This window comes from Nipponia nippon, unplaced genomic scaffold (genome assembly GCF_047370975.1).
Source record: "Nipponia nippon isolate SJK-2023a ecotype South Korea unplaced genomic scaffold, ASM4737097v1 scaffold_5, whole genome shotgun sequence".
Lineage (NCBI taxonomy): Eukaryota > Metazoa > Chordata > Aves > Pelecaniformes > Threskiornithidae > Nipponia > Nipponia nippon.
In genome coordinates, this window is record NW_028262369.1 from 59,653,982 (window position 1) to 59,678,014 (window position 24,033).

Here is a 24,033-nt window from a genome sequence, read left to right on the forward strand (position 1 = left end):
ACTGTGCCAGTAACTCTTTGGTAAGGGCTGAAGTTACACAACAGAACAGTGTGAGAGCTGTGTAACTGTAAATCAATAGATGTATCTGTGAGACAAGAAGGTGTTTATGTGTATGCATGTCCAAAGCATGCAGGGCTCAGTCCTGTAAATTGTTTAAACATGTACAGCGCTTGGGTCCAATGGGATTGATTACTTGTGCTCGTTATGTGAAAACATGAGCAAGGAGATGTCCAGGCCTTCGGAGTGCTCCTGCTTCAAAGTTGCAACAGTAGTAGTCTGAGCCCCTAAATTGGGATGTATTTTGTTTTGTCTTTTTGTATTCCTTGTTCATAGGCTCCTCCTATCCTTCCATAAATCAGTCTGATTGCAAACTGTTTATCCTAAAATTTTATGTTAAAACCAGCTTTTCCTCTTTCCAGTAGCCTGTGTTCTGAGATTGTAAGTATAACTTCCTGCAGGGCCTACCCGGTTAGGAGAGTCTGTTAGTGGGAGCGCGGAGCGTAGATCCATTATTAGGCTTGGGCTGTCTTGCACCACCCTGAGACAAAGCAGTTGCCAAAAACCAGTTCACACATCCAGTTACACTAGGCTGAGAGCTAGTTTGCACTGCAGCAAAATGAAACAATCACAGCAGCCTCTAACTGTGGTGTTTAATGACGGGGAATTTATAAATGCCAGAAACAGACAAGTGGAATTACGCACTAGTTTAAAAACTGGAAAAACGGTACATTATGATTGGGCTGTAACAGTGAAATAGTCAGAGCAAGGAAACACAGGTTTGTTTGGACAGCACATGCATGTTTTCAAGACAATTTAATGTGTTTTTTTGCAACACCAGTGTGGTCGGTGTGGCTTAAACACACGCCTATGCTTGGAACATTGGTTACGGTGGTCAGGCTGGAGCTGGTAGTAAACACCACTGTGGCAGCGATGTGAGGAAGATGAGGAAACAGGTCAGGATACAGTTATCAAGATATATGGGCTCTTAGTGAGGCTTGCTTCTCTTTACAAATTAAACCGGTATTGCAAGTTGTGATATATCGGAGATTTAGAAAAACATGTGCTGAGGGAATCATGCTGTTTCTGCAATTAAGCTTTAATAAATAATGATAATAATGAGCCTTTACTTTTGAGCCAAGAAAAATCTCTGGAACATAGGCTTCTACTCTGTCATCAAGCAAAAGATGAAACAGAATCAAATTCCAGAAAAGATACATAAATTTTTCTGAAGTAAGTAGACAGTAAAGAAAATAATATTGAATTAAGTAAAAGACTGGACGATTCCTGGTCTTTGTTGCAAATATTTCCTTTTTTTTTATTTTTCCTAACACAACTGAATTTTTCCAAAAAATGATTATTTAGTTCTTCAAATGGACTAGCTCTTTTTGCAAAGCAGTCTTTTATATGAAAGTAACACAGACATTTTTAAAATAGTGATAATTATATGAGAAATTATATTTATTGCAGTAAAAGTCAAGTCTCCTTTGGGATGGACTTGGAGTAATGGATGGCTAGGTCTTCTAATTTATCTAAGTCGTGCAGCATTAGAAAAGCAAATTCAACATATTTACACATGAAGATCTGTGGTCATTTTTTAGAGGGCTGACATGATCATACATCAAAGGGACTTGACCTTTGGAGCTCACTGCCTATCTATCAGTGTGAACCAACGCCTGCTTGCCACTCGCTTCCTTTGGAGACCGTGGAACGGAATGCAGCATGAAAAGTAAAAGGGAAACACAAAAGATGAACAGATTTTTTTTTTTTTTTCAAATTTATTTAGAGGTATCCATTTTTTTCCCACATCCTTTGATTATATACTGGATAAAGAGTAATGAGTCTGAGTGCAGAGCTGCAAACATCAATTCTCTTGCTCCTTAAATGGAGGTCAGGAAACAAATACACTTACGTGTTTGGTTTTAATTCCCTTCATCCCTATGATCATATAGATTTCCTCCCCATAAACTAGGCTATTTACATCCTAGTTACCAGTTGCTCCTACCATCGGCCACCAAGAAGACTGCTTGGCTGTGAACCCTCCAGTAACTGATACCAGACTTAGATTTCCTTCCTAAGGCTCTAGTCTTAAGACTCAACAGAAACTGTCATGGGATTTGATAGGAAATGATCCCTTGTTTTGCAAAAGGTATAATTTCTAATTCATTTTCAGTACATCCCAAATATTTACCATTTTAGGTCCACACTAGTTAAAATCTCTGGGAACTTTCTTTGCCTTAAACAGAGCCAGAATTGGCACCCAAAGCTCTATTTAGCTATGCTGGCCACATTTACTGTTAATGACCAGCAGATATTGAAGACAATAGTCCATAGGGTGTTATCTGTATTTAACGTCGCAAAATGTTACCATTTGGTAAATGTACATGTTACTTCCTAAAGATAAGATTTTAAGGTCATTCTTAACTGATGACACATGTTTGTCAGGTGTATGCTATAGGCACAATTAGTTTTCATAAACCTATAATGTAGCTAAGGACAATTCCATTGCTGGGTAAGAAAATAATCCAAATTGTCTCAGAGAAGCAGAAAGCGTGTTTTAATCCAAAATTAAATTATTAGTTTATAAATTAATCATTTAATAACTGTAGAACATGGAGGTATAAATAAACCTACCAAACAGAGCAGTGATAAATGTTTCTGTAATGTGGTGCTGTGAAGCAGTTTTACTAGAACTTGGTACAAGGGCTGTGCTACTGTAGCTGAAGAGAACTGTGAGGCTTGACACCTGTTAGTGCCTAATGAAGGCACCCAAAGCACAGGTGGTGGCCAAAGAAAATGTCACCGGTAAAGAGTTTATTTTCTTTCTCAGGTACTTGCTAGGAAAGAAGATGCTGGTGGGAGGAGGAGATGTACCTTCTCTGATTGTGGGAGGAAGAGGTTCCTTCTTCTGGAAGGGGTGCCCTCATTTTTTTCTTTCACCCCACACAATCTAACTGACCATGGACAGCTGTTCACTTCCCTGTACTTTTGCAGTATGATGTGAGAAATATTTTGCTTGTTTCCTTATGGGCTTACGGAAACATTGATATATTAATATGGCAGTTTTAATATCCCTTTTTCCTGCTTTTGACATACATATACACTGGCTGGCAAAGGGGTGGGAGAAAACGACTTTGCTGCTTTAATTCTACTTCAAGGATAAGGCAACTCAAGTGTCTTGGAATTATGAATTAAAAATTGATAAATAAAATTTCCTTGCTCTGTCATGACTGGGTCAAATTCACTAGAACCTGGGTCAAATTCTACACTGCCTGTTTCCGCATCTGCCACATATGTTGCACCGTGTATATATAGCACAAAAGCACGCAGCATAAGACAAATTGTGCTACTTCTGTGCCATCTATTATTTCAGTTTAGTTCTGTATTCCTTAGAGACTCTTTTTAAAATAGGAAAAATCTTAGAAACTAATTTCGCATCTTCTGCTAAATTACAAAAGTCTGAAGAACAAACAGAGTGTGGCATTTTATATTCTCTAGGCAGCACTACTTACCATACCCAGAAATATCATTTCCTCTTCTCTCATTTTCTCTGTTTTCTTGCACTGGATATATCCACGCCAAACCTGAATTGTAAACAAAACTCTAATGAGATAAATGGGCCTTGTTACAGCTTCCTTTACTGTGGCAGACACAGGAAAAAACAAATAGAGGAAGGAAAGGCACAATATACAATTGAAACTATTACTCTTTAACAGGTTGCCATCTGCTTTTTTTTTTTTTTAAAAACAAGTTCTGAGGTTTGTTATCCCCTCACACTGGTATATCTAGCTTCTAAACACAACACTATCAGGGTTTCAAAAAGCATTTAGACTTAAGATTTAGACTGAGCTCTTGTTCTCATCAGGCTGAATTTGTCTGAATTATTCATGTGCAAGGACTTTTTCTGGAATTTAGCAGTGATCACCCTTTCTCATCTTTTCAAGATATGGAATGAACTCTTTCCCCAGAGATCACAGGAAAAGACATGAATTCCCTGAGATGCACTGGATTCCAAGGGGATGCCAGAAAGAGCAACTGAGGTCATAAAAATCAGAATGGAAAAACAACATGTAAGTTATAAAGTCATCCCGTATTGCCAGTGCAGGACTGTTTCCATTGATTGCACATCTAAGGTCCTGTCTCATTTTGTTAAGTGGTTTAAATGATGTATTTCACCTTGCTAGACACCCTGAAAGCTACCATTTCAGAATGCTTCCCCATCCTATGAGCTATATTTCTGTCTACTGCTGTTCTTCTGAACAAAACGTTGTAATTTGGTTCTGCCAGAACTGTTGTTAAATCAGAGATTTCACCTTTTGAATGCAAGTGGCAGCATCATCTAGATTTGGACCCAGCTGGACCTGTAGTTTAGTTTGTCTTTCTCTCTTCTCTTCAAGGTAAATTTGCTTCATGAATGCTGCTCGATGACGGCCTTGGCGAGCCCGTTCTGCAACCTGGATCGTTTTAATGGCTTCTTCAAATGTCATAGTCTTGACATGTTTCTTCAACAGCACAGCCAAAAAGGAATGGACAAAGCAAAGTATTAGAGTTATGTGTTTTGTTAATTGCTTACCTCAGTTAGCAAATGAAACAACCAATGAACTTCTTTTGGAAACTTTCTGAGACAAAAAAATCCCTGTCACAAACAGCAGAGACTCCTGTCTCGGTGCTATCTTGCAATATTTTGGAAGTTTGATATCGAGATGTGTTTTTCTGAGGACCTTTAGGAGAAAGTGAACCTGACATGTTGATGTGTGACAAGGAAAGACTGATGCTATAGTGGGAAGCAAGAATGGCTCTATACGGCTTATGTGTCATGCTGAACTTCATCCATTTGAGAAAAAAGACATAAGAACCACAGGGCTTTGTCCTATTAAAAGGACAATTTCTTAGGCTATGGAAAGTTTTCCTCTTATTTTTCTGAAGGGAAGCATTTCTGGATGTGCTGCTGGGACCCCAGCTCTCTTGCTGAATGGAAGGACAGGCGGTTCTGAGCCAGCCCAGGCCTGGTCAGCCCAGCCCAAATAGAAGAGGCTTGGGGAAAAACATCAGAACAGCGCAGCTGGAGAGAGGGACTCCCCCTTCTCACTCCGGAGAACTCTTGTTAACCCCTCCTGCTCCCCATGGAAAAGCTGAATTATTGTCCTTTCTTGATGTTAATCCCCCTATTGGAGACAGTTCACGTTTGATTCTTATATATACATATTGTGTGGAGCTCACTATACTACATTTTCAGCAGGGCTTTCTGTGACAGAATTACATAGAAGGACAAATGATCTGCAGAGCAGACTCCTCTGATGAACTCCACTGGTTTTGATGTATGTTAGACTGCTTGTAACAGCATTGCCATGGACACTGAAGAATACAGGGGTCTGTTACACAGCAGTTAGGATTTCCTCAGTGTACGTGGCTTGCTACGATGCGTGCAGAAGTACTGACAACCCTCTAGCAATCCCAGTGGTGATTGAACTGGAAGTGCAGCACAGGGCACTGGACTCATACTGTGTGAGATTATTTAATTCATGTTTATTGAATCCTGTGCCTCTCTTGTGACATCCTGGCAAGGGAGATCTGGACCCTGCCTGTGTCCAAAGTGCAAGAGCCTGGTGCTCCCAGGTGAGCTGGCTGCACACCAGAAAGTCTCATCTGTAATGGATGCCATGCTGAAAAGGGGTGAGAGCAAAACTGTGGTAAACAAAAAAGCTTCAAGATGTAATGTGCCGAAACAGAGCAACTCCACAGACCAACATCAGACCACAGAAGAACAGAGAATTTAGACCATCAGACCATCAGAAGAACAGAGAATTTAGCAAGAGGTTTACTGTGGAGGCCAAGAGGGCTGCAGCTGCCCATTAAAGTTATCTAGCAGAGGGCCTGCGCTCTGTCTCTGCCTCTGTCTGACTGGTGCTGTTTCTTTCCCTGGGAACCTTCCCTCCGTTGCTTTCTGGCATCAACACACAGGCTTCCCCCACCAGCACAATTACTGGTGAGGCAGTGCAGCAGTTTGACTAAGTGGCCTGATCAGGACTGTCTCTTCTGGCTATAACATCTATGAATCGAAGTCATCCAGACATGTAGGCACAGTCGTTTATTTCAGGAGGTTAGCAACGACCGCTTGTAGGCAATGCGCCATTTCAAAAAGGTCAAAAGTATATCAAATCCAGAACAGTCTTCACTGGAGCACTCATGTACTTCTCTGTAATGACTTCTGCTCTGCCAAAACTCAATTTTCTACTCCTCCTAGCAGCTGCAGCTCTATAGCTGTACAGAAGAGACTGCAGTCATTGTTCAGAGGTTGTAAACGACTGAATACTAACAGTTATGCTGACCTGAACTCTCAGTTTTGCCCATTCCAGTTAGGAATCCTGGTTCAGTAAAACTTAAGCCCAACTTGATTTCAGTAGGACTAATTACGTGATGAGAGTGAGCTAGACAAATAAAGCACCTACTAAACTGGGCCAAAGTGCTGCCCTTTCTTCGACACTCTCGCACACATAAAGCAGAGTCGATTCATTTCAGTCTTAACCAGACTCAAGATGTGACAGGATATTGTCAGACAGGAAAATTTAATGTTGCTTTCTATTTGTGCCTTATCTATAAACAGACTTTTACTTCCGAATTGCTATAAAAGTACTTTTCACTTCAGTGGCTCATGTGTTCAGACATGCGTGTCTATAAACTAAAAATTTAAGCATGTTATTATGTAGGTATGTGGTACGCTTACCTCTGTTTGCAATCCAGCATTAAGCAAAATCTGATCAAGTGTTTTCTCCCTCTGCTGCAGGACTTCCAGCTTTTCTTTAACAAAATACCTTGGGATGGGTACTTCTATGTCTTCCTAGAGGAATAAATAGTTATGAGATGCTTTTTAGAACTGCATTAAAATCACAATACTTATTAATTAAACACCTTTACAAAGCAATTAAATTGCACTGAGATTGTTGAATATTTTGGAGTGTTGGGGAATTTGACCTCTGTAACAGCTGCTGAGCTGTTACTTTGCAATTACTTAAGGCCTAATTCAACAAAAACAAATAAATCAACACAGTTTCTGAACTATGGCAGCACAGAAATCTTTCTTCTTATAATGGTTCAATTATATTATCAAACTGTTAAAATATTTGGCAGCGTTGCCAGAAATTTAAACATGATTTCCACTGAACTGAATACCTCTGGTTGTATGATCATCCCACTTCTATTTTTTTAATCAACATGAAAAATAGGTCTGTTCTCTTGCATTTTTTTAACCATTACCAGGAACCAATGCACAATTCTGTTCATCTACAGGTATTTCTACCTGTAGACAAACTGTTACTGACTGTGACCATGATATCTCAGTCAATTCTCAAAATCAGGCATGATTAGAAGTGGCTGTCTTTACTCATTTCTGTCATTAAAAAGATGTAACTCATTCCCACTTCTACCGATTCTTCTGTAGAATTTCACTCTTGTTGAGAAATGAAAAAAAAGACACAAACAGGCAGACAAAAAAAAACACCCCACCCCAAAAGCTAAGATGCTGTGGAGTGGCATAACCTGTTCTTTGTATCACATTGAAGACTGGAGACAATTCTTCAAGAATAATTACTAGCAAGTATATTTCTTTTGCAGGGGGTGGGGAGGGGTGGGGAATGTGTCTTCTAGATGTTTCAGGAACATCTAGAACATTTCCTCGAGCAAATGATTCACCTGGAGGGACAGGGGGAGACAGGCAGTACAGTTACCCTGTCGTGCTACTCATGAGGAGTTGCAGAGTCAAGTTATGCAATAATTTGTCCTCGGGTATATGTGGGCACTTTTGGTCCTTTTGCCCAATGAGCTTAAGACAGGTACAAGACTTGATGCTGCACTATCAGTGGTCTCTGTTCTGTCTCATATGGAAAATTGGTGGGCTTTGACGTGCTCAGGGAGACCTTTGACTTGGTCCCTTGCAGCCTCAATGCCACCTCTGGTGCGAACAGACACAGAGGAGAAAAGTGCTGGCTGTAAAGAACAAGCACCGCTCCTGCCTTGACACAGATGCATGGTAAATGTGCTGCTTGTGAGTTCTAAGGCCTTCCAATTCCTAGAGCAAGAATTTGCAGGGAAGGCTGTGGCCAATGGAAACAGCCCCTGTGAACTGCCAACTTAAAGACTTCATTACTAATTCCCTCAGTTGCACACTGCGCAGACTGGGACATCCCTATTATGGCAGCGTAAGAAAGCTTCCAAGTAGGGCTGTGTTTATCCCTATTGATTTTATCAATGCAGAGTTCTGGTCTGCTGAAGTTTCTAAATATTTGTCTTGTTAAGTTCCCTGTTTGCACCTTCTAACATCCTTGACTGGTGATGGAAATGATTTTAAGTTGTACTTTAAGAGTGCAAATTGCTCTAGGATGGTTTACAAATCTGGCTGTCTTTAGGTATAAGAAATCAAGTGGTTTGTCTGGACACCCTTGCATAGGATGAGAGGGCTTTTACACTGTCAGGTGGCAGTGTGAGCTGGTCAGGGTAGGGGTGATGAGTATCTCTGATGTCTAACCTGGGCTTTAATTACAAGTCATTCTGGACTGTGACTTTACTGACTGTAAAGATGAGATCAAAGCCATAATACTGGGGCTGGAAGGGGTGGGGAGTAGCGAGACTATTTCTCTTCATCTCTTTTTGGGGCCCAGCATTGAAAAGTTAGGTTTGTGATTTTTATCCTCAAGTCAGATTTGCAGCCTTTTAGCCACTCCCAACTCCGCATGGGATTTGTGTATCCAAATACCTCTAGAATTACCCCAGGAAATTGAGTGACTGAGTGTGTTAGAAGGCAACCATACAAAAACACGAGGCACAGAACTAAAGAAAGATGAAGCTTGGCCTTACAGTGATATAGTAAAAAGTGTGCAGTATCATTGCATAAGATATAAAATGAGACTACTCTGTTGTATTCTCTGTGTTCATGCTGGATTTTAGCCCATGATAATACAGTGAAAGGAAGGACTAGAGAGATTCTTTCTGGGCAAATTCTTTAAGAAACAGCAGTTACTTGTCAAGTACTGGGCAGTAATTTTCTTTTGGAATCAAAAATACATGGTTATTTTATTAAAAAAACATAAATCTGTATTCCTATCTACTATGGAAAATAATGTTTTCTCTGGAAAAGCCTGAAATCTCTTCAGTGTTTTTTGTTTGGTTTTTTTTTTTTTTAGTACATAGGTATGTCATGCCTTCTTAAAATTAAGCTGCAGTGCAGGAATTTGAATTCATGCTTGCTTTTAATAGATGTCAAGCATGACTTTTCAGACTTGCCAACTTTTTGCTGCAGGTGGATTTACTGATAAAGTCATGAAAACAGCAGTGCTTAATGATTTCAAAATATGATTTGAGGGATCAGTTTCCCTGGAAATGTGTTTATGCTCCTCTAGTATGCTTTCTCATAGTTTAAAATAGTTCTCTGCTATGATGAATGTCATAAGGTAAAGAGCTGGTGAAAATTCATGGCAATTACTGTCCTAAATTTTCAGAGTGAAATATACATGCAATTGCAAACAGAAACATGTTTGCAAATCAAAATAATGCTATAACGATATTGGGCAATTTACCTAATGTTATAACTAGGATCCTGAAAAAAGCAGTAATTTAAGCTCTAATTTTTTTCTTTACAACAGCTGTTAGCAGCGGTACTTGAATTTGACAATAGGTGGAGCTGTCTGCGAGAGAAGTAACCAGCTTTTTGCAGCTAATTTTTCATACTGCTTTTAGAGTACACCTTCAAGACTTCGCCTTATTGTTGTATTCATCTGGTTTAGTGGGCTGTCTGTCAGGGGGCAGCTTTTATATTAGGCAATCCTAAACCCTGGACGTTGAATATGCTCCCAGCTCCTGCCCCCTTTATAATAAGAGACTTGTCTCAGATTTCTCACTTTAGTAGCTCGTTGTACTACGAGCTAGTAGATCAGATCATGCAACTTTTAGCATTACCTGCAATCTCTGGGAAGAGGCCTGAGGCCAGGCTGATTCACAGTGATGCAAAGGGCAGACTGAAATGGACTGTACCTTGGTTATCAGTTGCTCATCTTCTGTCTAATCCCACATTAAAAGCAGGTAGTGTCAAGCTGCTGATATTAATAGTGAAGCTGTCTAAGCTAACATGACTTCGTGTTAGGACATGTGCAAGTAAAAGCTCCACAGAGCCCGTGCTGCTATGGAGAAGCAGAAATGCAACATATTGATCAAGCAGATCAGCTTTTAAAATCTTGCTCCAATATATAATGCTCATCATAGATCAAATATACTCTGATCTTTAATAAAAATGCCATAATTACTGATCACCCAGTACACTAGTGAACATGCAGGAAGCTGAATCACTTGGTGGAACTTCACAGACTGCAAGTAAATGTGACTGTCCTTAAAATATAGGATAGGCAAAGTTCCTATAAATTTGCTCATAACAGAGGTACGCCTACCGGGAGAAGCTTTAGATCTTCCAGGATATTATCAATGTAATGAAACTCCGAGTTCTCCAGCTCCACCATCTCTTTCTTCATCTCCAGGATTCGGCCAATCACGCCATCTAGTACTTGCCGAATCACCGTCCGTTTCTGCCAGTGAACGAGTTGGTCATGGGCTGTCTCCAAGCTACGGAAGATTTGCATGTATTTGATGTAGGAAGCGGCTAACATTTTGAATACTTTCACGCGGTCCTTCTCTGGCTGGAGGAACTCTTCTCTTTCTCTCCGGAGCTGGATGTCGAGGTCTTTCTGGGCATCTGTCCACATCTTATTGTAAGTGCTAATTGAAAAGAGGAGACTATGTTAACCCAACATGAAAGTAAGAGTTAGCGCACAACGATGCCAGGGCTCTATGTGTGTGGATTTCTCAGAAAAGCAAGCCTGGAAATGTGAGCCATTATATTTATAAAGAGATTTTAACTACAGTGTATTTTAAAAGCCATTAGCAGAAGTTTCTCTTTTTAATTGTTTTAAATATAGGAATCTTAAAATGCTGTTTTATTAATGAAAGCTTAAAAGTTGAAAACTTTTTGACTTCATCCTTAACATATGCTTGAAGCTGCAACCCTGATAGGGTTGTGAGTTTCATTCAGTTATGCTAACAGAGATGATGATTTAATAGAAAAGGTGTCTCCCCCTCAAAGCCCTTATGATGGGAGAAGGTCTCTTTTAGGTCTTTCCATGTTTGGGATGAAAACCAATTGATGTTTCTGAAGTATGTGTTGCTTTTCTGCCTTTCTGAAGTGGTTGTTGGAACTAATTATAGGGTAAGGGCTGTATTGGTGCTAATGCTACAACGTAGCTGTGGGCACTGTTTCGATTGCGAAGTGAGGAAAATGCTGGGAGAAAAACAGTTGATTCCTGTTGCCAAGTTTGCAGGAGGAGGGGAGAACTGGGCTAAGGTAACAGGGAAAGCTGACTTTTGTTTCTTAGACCTAGAAATAAAGGCTATTGGCCTCAATGGTGCAATCTAGACCCATCCATGTGCTTAACCTAGTTATTCCTTGCTGTTCCTAGAGCGTCTCAAAGAAGGATGAAGACAGTAAAAGGCCCTGCCTCCATGAGATGAGCTTTCAGAGCAGACCTCTTGCTGGTCTGAGCAACATTGAGAGAATGCTGGTGTATTAATTCTGACAAGAAAGCTGAGCAGCTGTTAACGTTGCTTGTGCTTGATAATAAATGCTTAAGTTGGAGCTCTGTCAGCTGATCTTATAATTTCCAACCTCAGAGTACAGAATGACCCAAGGCTTGTGCTGCAAGAGGGACCAGTGGCGTGGACAGGACAAACTCCAGCCCACAAGTGCCCCGAGCGTGGGGCGTGTGCTGCACGTCCAGGATGCTGACGGGGCTGCTGGGACTCCCTGCAGCAGTCAGCAAAAACACCAACAATCTGAACCCTGCTATTGAATTTGCACCATGAATTTTTTAAAGTGCATATTATACTTTTCAGCTGACCTGGGCTTCTGCAGGATGCAGCTGGTCTTGCTTTTCCTAATACCTCTGCAGCCCACCCAGGTCTTTCCCCTTCCTTTTTTCCAACTTCATTTACATCCCATTGCACCATCCAAATCACTCAATTGCAGCAATTAACCCAGGTGCAGGAGGTAAACAAAACCAGCAGAGTGGAGAAGACCGGCACAAACAAGACCAGCATTAGCTTTGACCTAACAGCTCTGCTGGTTGATCAGTGGGAGTTTTGTACGCTTCCTCTGAAGCCAGGACATGGAAGAACATATACTGGTGCAAGGTTCATGGGGTTTTCCAGCACAGAAGGAAACAACGTGGTATTGTACTTACTTAGCTGTGCCTACTCACAGATCATTTGATAGCGGGGAGGTTATAAATCTTTGAGAAAGCCTGGCCGTGTAGGTTGTCCCCACAACCATACGGCTGATTTATGAACAGTGGGTATCCTCGGGCTAGAGCGTTTCGAATGCAGGTTATTGCCTGGAGACAACAGAGTGTACCGCAATGAGAACCGACTCCACGATTGTCCACTCCAATTTACAATAATCTCCCTTTCTGCCTCCTCTGACTGAGGAATGTCAAGTGGTTCCTCCTGCTGAGCCAGCTAATATCCAGTTTCTTTTTATATTTTGAGTGACTTTTTGAGGGAGGAGGGGGACAGAGTGCTCTAGCTGTTCAGAGTACGCTAACATAAGGCAATATAGATAGAACGTAATTGCTTCCATAAAGCATTAGTTTATCAGATTATTAAGATGATTGCAAGCACGTTGCTGTGGGTCAGATGTTAAGAAATGGTATGTTTGTACCTTTTGCAGCAGTGACAGTCTGTGTAAATGTGGGTAAAAGAAGGGACAGGCCCACTGGAAAGTGAAGTATAGAAAGAAAAGATTGATGTCGAACTGCTAAATTTTCAGCTTTGACAAGCTGGTAGCTCCTGTGTACCTGTTGCGGTCAGGGTGACTGACACCTTGGGGGGACCTGCCCTAGTGCTTCTGTTCGTTAGGCACGTGATGGGGAACACTTGATAATTGGACGCTGCAAGCAGAAATGTGATTTGAGTGTTTCTTAGGTTCACGCTGATTAAAACTAGAGGACACATGCACAACCATTGGTTTCCCCTCCCCAAAACAGGATTAAAATAATTGTTTCATGTTTTACTAGTGTCCAAATGGGAGCCCTTCTGAACTAGTTTGAAGGATCAGATGTGCTTGGTGTTTATAGCCCTTTCTGGGGGACTTGGCAGAGCTGCTGTATTCCTGAGGAGTCCTTCAGCTTTGGCGACAAACGTGTTCAAGGGTAGTCAGAAGGAGTAATGCATGTTCTCAAGGTTATGTGTTAGAAGCAAAGGACAGGACTGACTCTCCTTGCCTATTAATCAGACAGCATGTGACCCTTAAACCCCTATTTTGACTATTTGCTCGGTCTCTCTCTGCATTAAGTTGTAAACTCCCTCAAAATTGCTTCCACACACTGAAGGAGGAGTACAACGCAGCCTTGAGTGCACTGGCTTTTTATTTACTGTTACTGGTTCATCTCATAGGTTTGTTCCTGTCCTGTAATGGGTAGGTTGTGAGCTGTAGCCATACCTGAGGATGATATTGCATCAGAATTAGGTTGCTCTCATCCGAGCATCTAACTAGCCTACTCTAGTGCAGGTAACCAGCAGGACTGAGCATACTTTTCTTACTCAAGGCATACAATTATTAAATCCTTGAAAAGAAACAAGTCTGCGTCTTGATCTCTGCATGTGTATAGCAGTATAAGTAATGCTGCAAATTGTCATAGCAACTAAAAAATAGGAGTGTTATGGGGAAAATAAGCAACGCTGTAATGGGATGAAGAAAAAACACATGAAGTGACTTAACTCCAGAGCCCCCAGAGTGCTTTCTGGCAGCTTACAGCTGGGAGGGAAGGTCAAGGCTTTACCTCCTAACCGATGTCCCTTCTCTTCTCTTCACTCCCACAAAGTAGAAACGGAGTCTAAAGCAAGAGCTTAAGACTCTTTTGCCATAGCATGACTTCTAGTTTGAATCTCGGTTTTATTGCTCAAAATAAAGCCTGATCTGCTTATTTAGAGTGAAGCTTAAAAATATGTTTCTCTGCTCAAGTTATAAAGAGATATTTAAAATCCTGCCAAATTATGCATCGCCTCACTTCAATGTTCCAGGGCCCTCTAACTCTCCACGTTTGCTTGACCCATCTTTTCTCACACTTAAAAAAATCTGTCGGTTTTGAGTGCAGCTAAGGTTAGCTTGCTTGCTTACTTGTGTTGAATTGGTTTTGAGACTTAAGCATGCCCTTCTTGGAAGGATTTGTGCTGAGCGTGCAAACTGTCCCTCAGACCACTCTTCAGCCAGTAGTGGAATCTGGCATCAGTGGGTTACCTTTGTGTGTGTGGTTTTTTTTCTTTTTTCCCCTGAAGTGTCTTGGTGTTTTTACTTAGCTGCCAAAGGGAACACTATTTCTGTTATTCCAGGACATGGCACAGTTTGCACTCCAAGCCCTGTCTGTCTCTGGATTTGTATGTGGGCTGAACCTAGGCTTCTTTGATGCTTGGTTTTCTGGGCTGTCTGTCCTTTGAGGACAAATATCTCACACTTTCATATGCCAACCATGTAAATGCAGAGCCTAGTACTGCATGGGCCCTACTGGTTTTTCTGATGGATGGACACATGTAAACAGATGGAAGGGAAAACACTTGTCTCTGACTTGGCCCAGCTCTCTTCACCTAATGTGGAAGCTCCCGTTTGATTAAATGAGCGCTAAATTGTATGTGTTTAAAAACATTCTGAAGCATCAATGCCGCCACTGCCCACTACCTGCATTTCTTCTTTCTCAGAAGACGAGATTGCGTGGCGTTGGGCCACCTAACAGGGAATGGAGAAAGCACCGGCAGGGCTTCTGAGAGCAAGGGGGTGCGGAGCTGGGCTGCAGCAGGGATCCGTGTGGTGGAGCAGGGCTCCTTCGGGCACAAGGAGCCCAGCACATGTTCATGAGCGTGCAGATCAAGCCGACAATCACAGAGCAGAGGAGAGGCGGCTGAGACCTGGGTCTAGCGACAAGGAATTGCGTGCAGGGGCCACTCCTCCGGGTCTCCTCTAGATAGCTGGGGCTTGACAGGTCAGTCATTGTGCTAAGCCCTGGGCAAACAGGGGGAGGGAAACCCTGCCCTGCAGCCTCTGTAAAATAAAGAAACAAGAGACAAAGGTTGGGAGGGGAAAGTGAGGCCCTGAGAGGAAAAGGGGCTTGCACAAATGCTGATGCTTTTCTTTTTTCTTCTCTCTTTCTAAAAATCACCAGATTTAAAATGACTGCTGGCTTATTCAGGTCAGCAGAGTTACCTGTTCCCCCACTACAACCTGCTCAGGTGATTGCTAGGCTAAATATGTTACATGAGCAGCCCTCTATTTTCTTTTTTTTTTCTTTTGTCTTATTATAGAGAAAACTTTTTGCAGACAGAAACAGAGATCAGTGTGGCTTTACGACGCAACCAAATTGACTGAAAGGTTGTCTGAACGAATTCCTATTTTAAAAGCCTTTAGCCTGCAGTCTGGAGCAGTGCTGGCTTGTGGGTCTGAGCTTGGTCAGGCTTACCTTGCTCCTAAAATAAGATTAGCCTTACAATTATGCTAAACTTCTTAGCTGGTGGTGAATGTAATGCTGCCAGATGACCTCCCTTAAGCATGCTTGCTCTAGCTATGATATTTTACAGAGTTTGAAGCATACGGGGAAAATAAAGGATAAACCTCAGTAGGCTTTGGCTGTGGCTGTGGAAGAAAACACAGCCTGCTGGCACTGTTAATGTGAACAGCTCTATGCTTCTGTCATCTCTAGTTGCAGTCTTTGGTACTATGACAGAAAGTGAATAGGGGATAAAAGATTTTTGTGGCATAAATGTAATGGGAAACTGCAGGGAAGGTAAGGAAGCCTGCTTCATTAAGCAGCAGTGGCAACACCGCACCTCAGCGGGTCTCAAGCACCTGCTCTAGCCAAACTCATAAGGCTGATTGGAGAAATGGCTGTTTTCTTACAGGGGAACGCTGCAAAGCAATTAAGGTGGGGGAGACGTTATTTTAGGCTGAACTTTCCTGTAGCATGCTCCAAGGGCCATCCTTCCGTCAGTCAGGCTGCAGCTCCTGCCTGGGCTGGAGGCTGCCCTTGGCTTTGAGGTAAGGAGGAGAACAACAGCCTCCTCTCCTTTGCAAGCAGTATTCCTCCTGGCCAGGGAAGCATGAAAGGATGGGGAAGGAGAGCTTTGGTAACATATCCAATTACTGCGTAGCATTGCTACATACTGTAGTGAGCTCTTTGTTGAACAGAGATGGGTAGCCAGGATTAGGCCAGAGCTGAAAAGACATTACCTATTCAAGCTCCAAGCAGCGTTTGCCTATACCACATTTTACTGGGTGTGGTAATGAAGTTTATTTCAGTGTTAATCGCCTTATGTGCATCTCTTTCTTTTTTTTTTTTTCTTCCCTTAAAAAAAGGAAAGAGCAATCGCCCGCACAGCTGCCTACAGTTGCATGCATAAAGGACAAATGCTGTGTCTGCTGTGTCTGGGTGCTGCTCTGCCTCTGCTAGGGTCAGGAGGCTTTAAGCTGAAAGTTAACATGGTCTACTCAGTTTCTTGAAAACCGTAGCCTCTTCTTTCACTGTTTTCTAGCACAAGTGCTGCTGGGATGTTTCTACTGACAAGGCTTTTTCCCAAAGGAGACAATGTATGAGTAATGCACAAGATCTTTCCCTACCTGCTCATTAAGGATGAAGGGAGGCACGGGAGGGAATTGCAGCTTTGAGTCTTAGTTGTGATAATTTTGATTCTATCTCTGTTTTCCTGCTTTAACGTAAGCAGGATGACACACTAATGCTCACTGGGATGGAAAGAGGGGCAAAGATGAATCCGTGAATGCTTGGGAGATGTATGAGAGACAACATGCTAGGAATGCCCAGGAGGAAGCTAATAATTGTGGCGTTTGGATGGAATTTGAAGAATATGGCCTGGGGACACACACTGAATGAGGGGATAAAAAGAAATATTCAACAAGAGTCCAATTGCTGAATGAGGCTGGGGCCCTGTGGGAAGAAAATAGGATGTGATCACAACCTAAGAAACCGCATCGTAATGCAGCCACGTAAAGTGGGGGAGAGAAGAGGGGATTAAAAGTTGCACTGACATTTTCTTACATTTTGGTTTTGCAACCTTGATTTTCTTTAACTGAGCTTTGGGGATGTAATATAAAATACATAGCTCTCCTTTGGTTGTTTCTGTCAGAAGCAGAAGGGGAGATCCTAAAGCTTGTCTTAGACTAATATTTAACCACGACTTAATGTAAGTTGTATTTGTGACATGAGATTAAATTTTAAAGCTTTTTGATTGTTTAAAGCTCCTTGGTGGCAGTGGTAAATGTCTTGCAGCTGATTAAAACCTGGTACAAATGGCAGCAGTACCAAGACTCAGCTTTGAATGTGTGTGAACTGGGGCTGTTAGGGCAAGCGAAGAAATTACTGGTCAAGATCCTACAGGTCAAATAAATGGTAAACAAATTCATAAACGAGGAGGAAACGCAGCAGGAAAACTTAAGTGCAAAAACATCTATGTAAATCTCCTGTTCAATGTCTGGAACAAAATGTACATCTGTATGCAAATGCTGGGGTTTGAGCATTTTAGGAAGCGCGATACATCCAGCACTTCTTAATCAACCCTACAGCAAATGTAATGGGCATGCTCTCTCGTGAGCGCTACAACTGTCCTTAGAAAATGTCAAGCATGTCTGGACATGCTGACTTTTCTTTTTGTCTGGCTGCTGGAGCTTACTGACCCTAAGAGACTATAGCTGAGTGCTTCCCATCTCCTGTCTCTATCCTGATACAGAGCTTCCTAAAGCAGTGGAATAACATGCTTCCGTGAGCTTTAGACCGCGCTGCTGTTAAAATCACATGGCCTTGAAGATGGTGAACACACCTCATAAACTGACTTGGAAATACTGGAATCCCAGTCACGTGAATTGTGTGCAGCGTGACTCTGTGCTGCACAAGTCGCGGGTCTGACCGCTCCGACCTGCGGCGCGGTCGGAGACAACTGCCCTGCGCGCGCACTTAGTACGGCTGGCGCGTCTAACTGGCCGCGTGAGACGCGTGCAATTTCTTTCTATGTGTGGAGCAGCTGTTCTTCCAGATGTCTAAAAAGCAGCTGTTTACCTCAAGCTCAAAAAAAGCTATGTGCTGTGTAGCATTTCTATACAGTACACAGGATGTGACTGTACAGTATTAAAAAATTGGTATTATAGACTTAGCTGTGACTTCCTGATGTGCCTACCTCTTTGTAGGATGGAGTCTGTCTTCCAGGTGACCTGGCAAGATAGGCAGCCATCCCCATTCCCAGCCAAATAAGGTGGTGCCCCCTGAAATATTTTTGCCCAAAGCACCGAAGTTCTTTCTCATAAACCCCATGCATTATTAGCTCTTTGCTCCCCTGCCTTGAAGTAAGGCAGTCTGTTATAAGACATTTTTGGCACGTGGCTTTTAAAATACTTTTAATTTAGCATGATTTATGGTACACAGCCAGGATAACCTCACTACATACAATCATGTAACAGTAGCCTTGGTAACTTACTTGAGAACAAACTCGGCTGTACCTTGCAAAACAAGATAGCCTAGGACAAAAGGAAAGCGTGTTCCTATGTTGTAACTACTGGTGTTGATTGCAACTAAGCTCTGTGCTAGGGAGGAACGAACAAGGCTGTGAACAGTAAACATTAAGACAAAATTTTTATGGATTTGCCAGCACTGTCAGCCCCAACCATTTAAAAATAATGAAATTAAACCTTTAAAGCCATGTATATTTAGGTAAGAATTTAGTACTTTTTATTTTCCTGATGGTTTGGGAGCATTTCTGATTCGCATTTTTTCTGGATTTTTAAAAAATTATTTATTTTTTAAAAGGAATGCTGAGATTCCCAGGCGGTAACCTGAATCCAGTTGCTGGGGCAATAAAGAAAAGCACAAACTGTCTGGAACACTTGGTGCACTGTCTGAGGTGTAGAAAACAGTCAAAACTACCCATCCCGTTGCTTAACTCAAGCTCTATAGACGCAGTGGCTGATGAACTGGTGTATATTCAGACCTGTGTTTACGAAGGACTGGATTAGCCTAGCTATAAATGCCATGCTGTGCACAGCTATAGAGCGATTATAGGCAAGTGAGCCAAGTAGCATCAATGTCGGACTGGAGTCCCTTACCAGCACCACTACCTCGTTTGGAAACAGAACTGTATATATTTTTGTCATGTGATGCGGAGATGTGTATCATGTTCATATGGATTTGTTGTTCAATGCTGGCAATGCTATAGGAAATGCTAAAGAGCCTTGTCTCTATTAAAATTAAACTGAGTTAAGGCAAACAGTTGAAGCACAAGTATTTTCCAACTAGAGTCAACTTAATTCCTTTTGTGTTAATCTAGCTCAAATAAGAGCAGCCACGATTCAGACACTCAGATTCTGAGATAACTCTCCCAGGAAGAGGTCAAACACTACTTTTGTTTTTGTTTTTGTTTTTTGTGTTTTTTTTTTTTCTTTTAAACAATGCAATTTAGATAACTATCCCTGCACTGGATTAGCCAGGGACCTAACCAAGCCTTCCTCAAACTTAAGGCTGCTGGAGGCTGTGCTGGGTCTCTGTCCTTGGACACAGCCCCCAGACAGTCTCTGCTGTGCCCTTGGTGATGTTTTTCTTTATTCCTCTCAGCTCACCCTTCTCTCCTGAGCCAAGGAGCAAGGAAAAGGAAGCTGCCTGGCTGGAAGGCAGCGGCGTTGGTGGCGGTATTTGGCTGGGACTGCGAATATGCTGAGGCAGGCATCCTCTAGTTCTGAGGCTGGATGTTTTAGTGTCTGAGGGGTTTTACCTGGCAAAGAGTTGGAGTTTGGAAAGAAGACACTGAGCAAAAGAAAGAGGAGGCTTTGAGGCTGGTACCAGAGATGCCAGAGGAGAAGACCACGGGTAAGAAGCCAGCAGCGGCTGTGCTCACAACCTGCTGGGGCAGCTGTCTGGACATGGTCAGGTTTGACCAGGTCAGAGCTTGAACGTGCACGAGAGGAGCAGCAGCAGGCAGCAAACACTGCCTGAGGGTTTTTTATTTTTTTCCGCGCCCCCCCCCCCCCCCAAATGTACTGTTATTTATTGAACTTGAGCAAGCCACGGCTAGCTCAGAACTGGGAACAAGAGCTGCCCCACACTGGGTTGGCTGTACCCGGGGGTTTCGTACTGCTGGACCTGGAGGCAGCAAACAGCAAAATACTGAGGAATAATGTCATGAAAGACGCTCATAGTTAGGTTCCCAACTTTGCGTGCAGCAATAATAATGCTTTCTTAATATAGGGGCTTGGTAGTTTAGTCATGTTTCTGGAGAAATAAGCATGGCTCCTTACAGGCACTTTGATACAGTGCCATCATCCGTGTCTGGTTATTGCAAATAAACTTTTCAAGCTTTGTATTGTGCTGAAAGCATGAGGAGTTCATTACAGGAAAAAAAAAAAACAACCCAAGCAGTATGGGCAAATTTTGGTCTGTAAGAGAGGACAAAGTATTTTTTGCAAGCAGAAAAGGGGCCTAGTGTCTGAGTACGAATAATATTAATATTGGCGTAAACAGTGCTGCGGCGATCTGATTACTTTGAAGAGGGCGGGTTCAGCCCCGCCGAGCCCCTTCGGGCGCCAGAGCCCCGCCGCTGCCCCTCCGGGGAGCCCGCGGGCCGGCGGCGCGGCCTGGCCCGGCGGCAAGGGGCGCCCGGGCCTCGCACCGGCGACCAGGGCCCGGCGGAGCCGGTCACACCGTGTTCGTACGGGCAGGTGTCTTCCTCTGGAGGTACGTGAGGGGGGTGGTGTATTTTTTACCCCCGTAAAGGGGGTTTTCGCCCGGGCGCCTGCGGCCCCTCGCCCCGCCTGGCCCCCGCGCCCCGCGCTACTCACGCCTGAGACATGCCGAGGCGCCGCGGGGCTGCTCCTCCGCCGCGGGGCTGGGCCCGCCGGCCGCGCCGCCCCGACACCGACCCGAGACCCCCGCGGAGCCGCCCCGGCCCGGCCCGGCCTCGCCTCGCCTCGCCTTGCCCCGGCTGGCGGCGGCTGGTCCGCGGCCCGGGCAACCGGGCGCCCTGCGCGGGCCCCGCCGTTACCGCGGAGACGGGGCGGGGGGGAAGGCGATCCCCTCCCCGGGGCTGCTTCAAGACCGGTCCTGGGAAGAAAGTGAGTATTATTTTTATTTTCCTTTATTGTCCTTTTCCTCCCAAGGGTTGTCCCAGTTGCATTCGCATTTTTCCTCTATTTTTTTTTTTTTCTGTTTTCCTGCCCCAAGTACCTATCGAGGCAAGTTTTTAGCAGTTTCCCGTTCCCTTACCACTTACAAACCAGTTTATTATTATTTTTTTCCCTTGGAGCAGCTGGAAACCTGCCTCGTGCGTTGTATTTCTTCCATCAGTTGCATCCCCAGACTGAGCACATCTGTACGCCAAGGGCTGCTGGGAAGCCACCGCCGAGGCTGGGGACTCTCTCTGTCCCGCCTGTTGGCGCTTCATCCTTCTTAGCAGGATTTGCTCTTTTTTTTTTTTTTTTTTCTTTTCTTTGCTTCCCTTTTTTTTAAAAAAAAAAAAGGAAAAAAAATTAGCAATGGGGGAAATGGGAGCACGTTGTGATGTAGCCTGTAAAATCGCATCTGTAATTTCTGAGCCCTGGTTTGGTGGGAGGCTGGCTTCAAGGGTGATACAGCTGTTCCACCTCCTTGTAAATGATGTTTAGCTGGTAGTGAAGTAGAGTTTTTAAAAATAATTGTTTTAATTTATTGCCTGTGTGCAGAGTGAGAAGCATCCGTTGCGGAACATTAAAAGGTTCCTTCTTTAAAAGGGAAAAAATCAAAGCTAGCAAGACAGGATTACAGCGCATAACATTTTTTTGGGGAAAAAATGCACTTCTCTGCAGAGCAGGTGGGGAAGGGTAAAAGCAAGAAGTTTGGGACAAGGAGCATTTTGCCAGCGATCGTCGTTTTTTGCCCTAAATCTCTGGGTGTCTGCGTTCCTTTGCCCCCCCCCCCCCGCCCCCCCCCCCCTTGAAGCCCTAGTTCATATAATTAGGTGAGACTCTTGGCTATCAAGTTTTTGAAATAAAGTTCCTAGCCCACGTGGTTTTGGAGAAAAAGCTTGAAAATACGAACCTTGAAGGATCAAGACCATAATAAAGAGCATCAAAGGCATAATATTTTTTGAGCTGTATAATGGCTACGCTCATTGCATTATTTCTTTTGGTGTATTGGATCGGTGGGGTTTTTTTTAGGAGTAAGCGAGTTTGAGTACCTGTTGCTTTTTCTTTGGGGTGTGTCGGAAAATGGTGTAAAAATCAGCTTTTAATTAGCTGTATTAATATGCAAGTGGGTTTTCATGCTGGTGTGGCTTACATCAGAAATTTGTCTGCTTTCTTTCAGTGCCTGATTCTCATCCATATACAGGTTGGGGGGAGTCTCAAAAGCAGTAAGTAACTTGTGTTTTTTTCTTATTTAATACCTCAACTAAGTCTTCACAGCCCAGATAGGAACCTCACATTTTTATTTCTGTTAATGTCGGCATTTGCACATCACTTTTTTTGCCAAACTATTTTTTTTCAGCCAAGAGTTTTACCCACAGAGTCCCAGCAGTACTGTCTCCATCAGTATGTGTGGTTTTAAGGACTTAATTTGGCCATAACCCCTAAGCAATATACCTTTTCCCATAGACCTCAAGATACCATTCCCAAATCTCTGAGCGAGAGAGTAATGCTTGCAATTTGATAAGTACATTCAGGAATTGGAGTCAGAATAGAAAATTTAGTTCTTTCTTTCATTCTGCAATGCATCATTCAAACATGGCTTCTAAAATTAATAGATAAGCAACCCATTGCATGTGTTTGAGACAAAAAAGTAGGAAGCTTTCTGAAGCAATTGCAACGAGAGCAACAAGATTGTTTGATATAATGTGGATGTTAATGATTACTCTCAATTTATTGCTCTCTGTTAGCACCTTAGTGCCACAGTGCAAAGGATGGTCTTTATTGTGCTAGAAACGGTATTAAAGATGAAGTAATGCCTATTGCTCACTTCTTCCTTTCCTTCTCCAACTGCCCCCCCCCAAAAAAAAGTTGGAGGAAAGCAAACATCTTCCTTTTAAAAATGGGAAATTAAGCCACAAAAAAGTGATGTGCGTGAGAGCGTGCAGGGAGCCTGTGCACGAGCTGAGGGGCTTTTTATTTTCATCAGTTTGTAGGGAACTTGAAAAAAATAATGAATCGTGTTGCTGGGAAAAGTCATGCATTAAAATTAATTATGAAATAAACAAACACAGTTGATTTTTTTTTTTCATGAGAAAGGAGCCTACTTTGTAGCTGAAATGGGAGTAGCGTACGACTTGAGAATTAAGTAATTGCTTTAGCCTAAGAAAATAGACATTTATAAACAGAAACTGGGGAGTGTGGGAAGTTCTGGTTTGCTGTAGGCTTCCAGTTGAATCCTTGAGCTTGCAAGTAATTTGAAGTGAGAGGATGCAGGTTTGACTGGGCTGTTCAGACAGTGCTATCCTCAAAGGACTGCCCTGTGATATATTTTCTGCTGTGGCTGCATCTGCGCTTTGGGTTTGTCACAGCCACTCTCCATCCCCATCTCCAGCTTTCTTCTCCTTTTCTTTCCTTTATCTCCCTTCATGTCTCTTCCCCTGGAGCACCACAGCCTGAATTGTAACTGAGGTCCAGCAGACCGTTGACAGTCAACACTGTGAAGTATCTCAGTCTTTCCAATCCAGGATCACACCTCTCTGATAATCCCTACAGGCACCAAACCATCTGAGATCCCTAGGTACCACCAGAGAGTAAAGGGAATTGTAGCTGTTATTACACACGTTGTATAGTTTTTGTATGGCATCGATAGTGACTTCTTCATCCAGATCATGTTGCATTAAAAAATAAAACTGTGTTATTTAACCTATCCAGAAGGAATAGGTGATGGGTTTTATACAGCGTGTTCCTTTTGGCAACTGTAATTCCTTAGGCTCTTGCAAACATGAGCTTAAAAGTTCTGCTGCCGT

General features: G+C 42.9%; 3 protein-coding genes across 26 annotated transcripts in view; 2 read left to right on the top strand and 1 right to left on the bottom strand.

The window, feature by feature from the left end:
* LOC148052276 (uncharacterized) overlaps window positions 1–10,649 on the top strand; it is a 107,307-nt gene extending 96,658 nt beyond the window's left edge. For 5 of the 7 annotated variants that reach the window (XR_015699171.1, XR_015699174.1, XR_015699169.1 and 2 more), the window contains 2 exons: window positions 3,942–4,067; window positions 4,395–6,681. The gene's annotated coding sequence lies outside the window, so the exon portion shown is untranslated. Of the gene's footprint in view, window positions 1–3,941; window positions 4,068–4,394; window positions 6,682–10,517 lie in introns of those variants that run through there. The other 2 variants (XR_015699170.1, XR_015699173.1) reach the window with 2 other exon arrangements.
* The window catches only part of DRC11 (dynein regulatory complex subunit 11), a 110,610-nt gene extending 89,577 nt beyond the window's left edge, over window positions 1–21,033 (bottom strand). For both annotated transcript variants that reach the window (XM_087734100.1, XM_087734099.1), the window contains exons 1-5: window positions 20,906–21,033; window positions 10,431–10,755; window positions 6,722–6,835; window positions 4,311–4,499; window positions 3,510–3,581 (exon numbers count right to left, since the gene is read on the bottom strand). In XM_087734100.1, the coding sequence (XP_087590226.1) occupies window positions 3,510–3,581; window positions 4,311–4,499; window positions 6,722–6,835; window positions 10,431–10,755; window positions 20,906–20,916 (711 nt within the window). In that variant the 5' untranslated portion in view covers window positions 20,917–21,033. The remainder of the gene's footprint in view (window positions 1–3,509; window positions 3,582–4,310; window positions 4,500–6,721; window positions 6,836–10,430; window positions 10,756–20,905) is intronic.
* The window catches only part of ACKR3 (atypical chemokine receptor 3), a 48,327-nt gene continuing 44,965 nt past the window's right edge, over window positions 20,672–24,033 (top strand). For 9 of the 17 annotated variants that reach the window (XR_015699160.1, XR_015699162.1, XR_015699161.1 and 6 more), the window contains exons 1-2: window positions 20,915–21,178; window positions 22,407–22,452. The gene's annotated coding sequence lies outside the window, so the exon portion shown is untranslated. Of the gene's footprint in view, window positions 20,802–20,914; window positions 21,179–22,406; window positions 22,453–24,033 lie in introns of those variants that run through there. The other 8 variants (XM_087734103.1, XM_087734101.1, XM_087734108.1 and 5 more) reach the window with 2 other exon arrangements.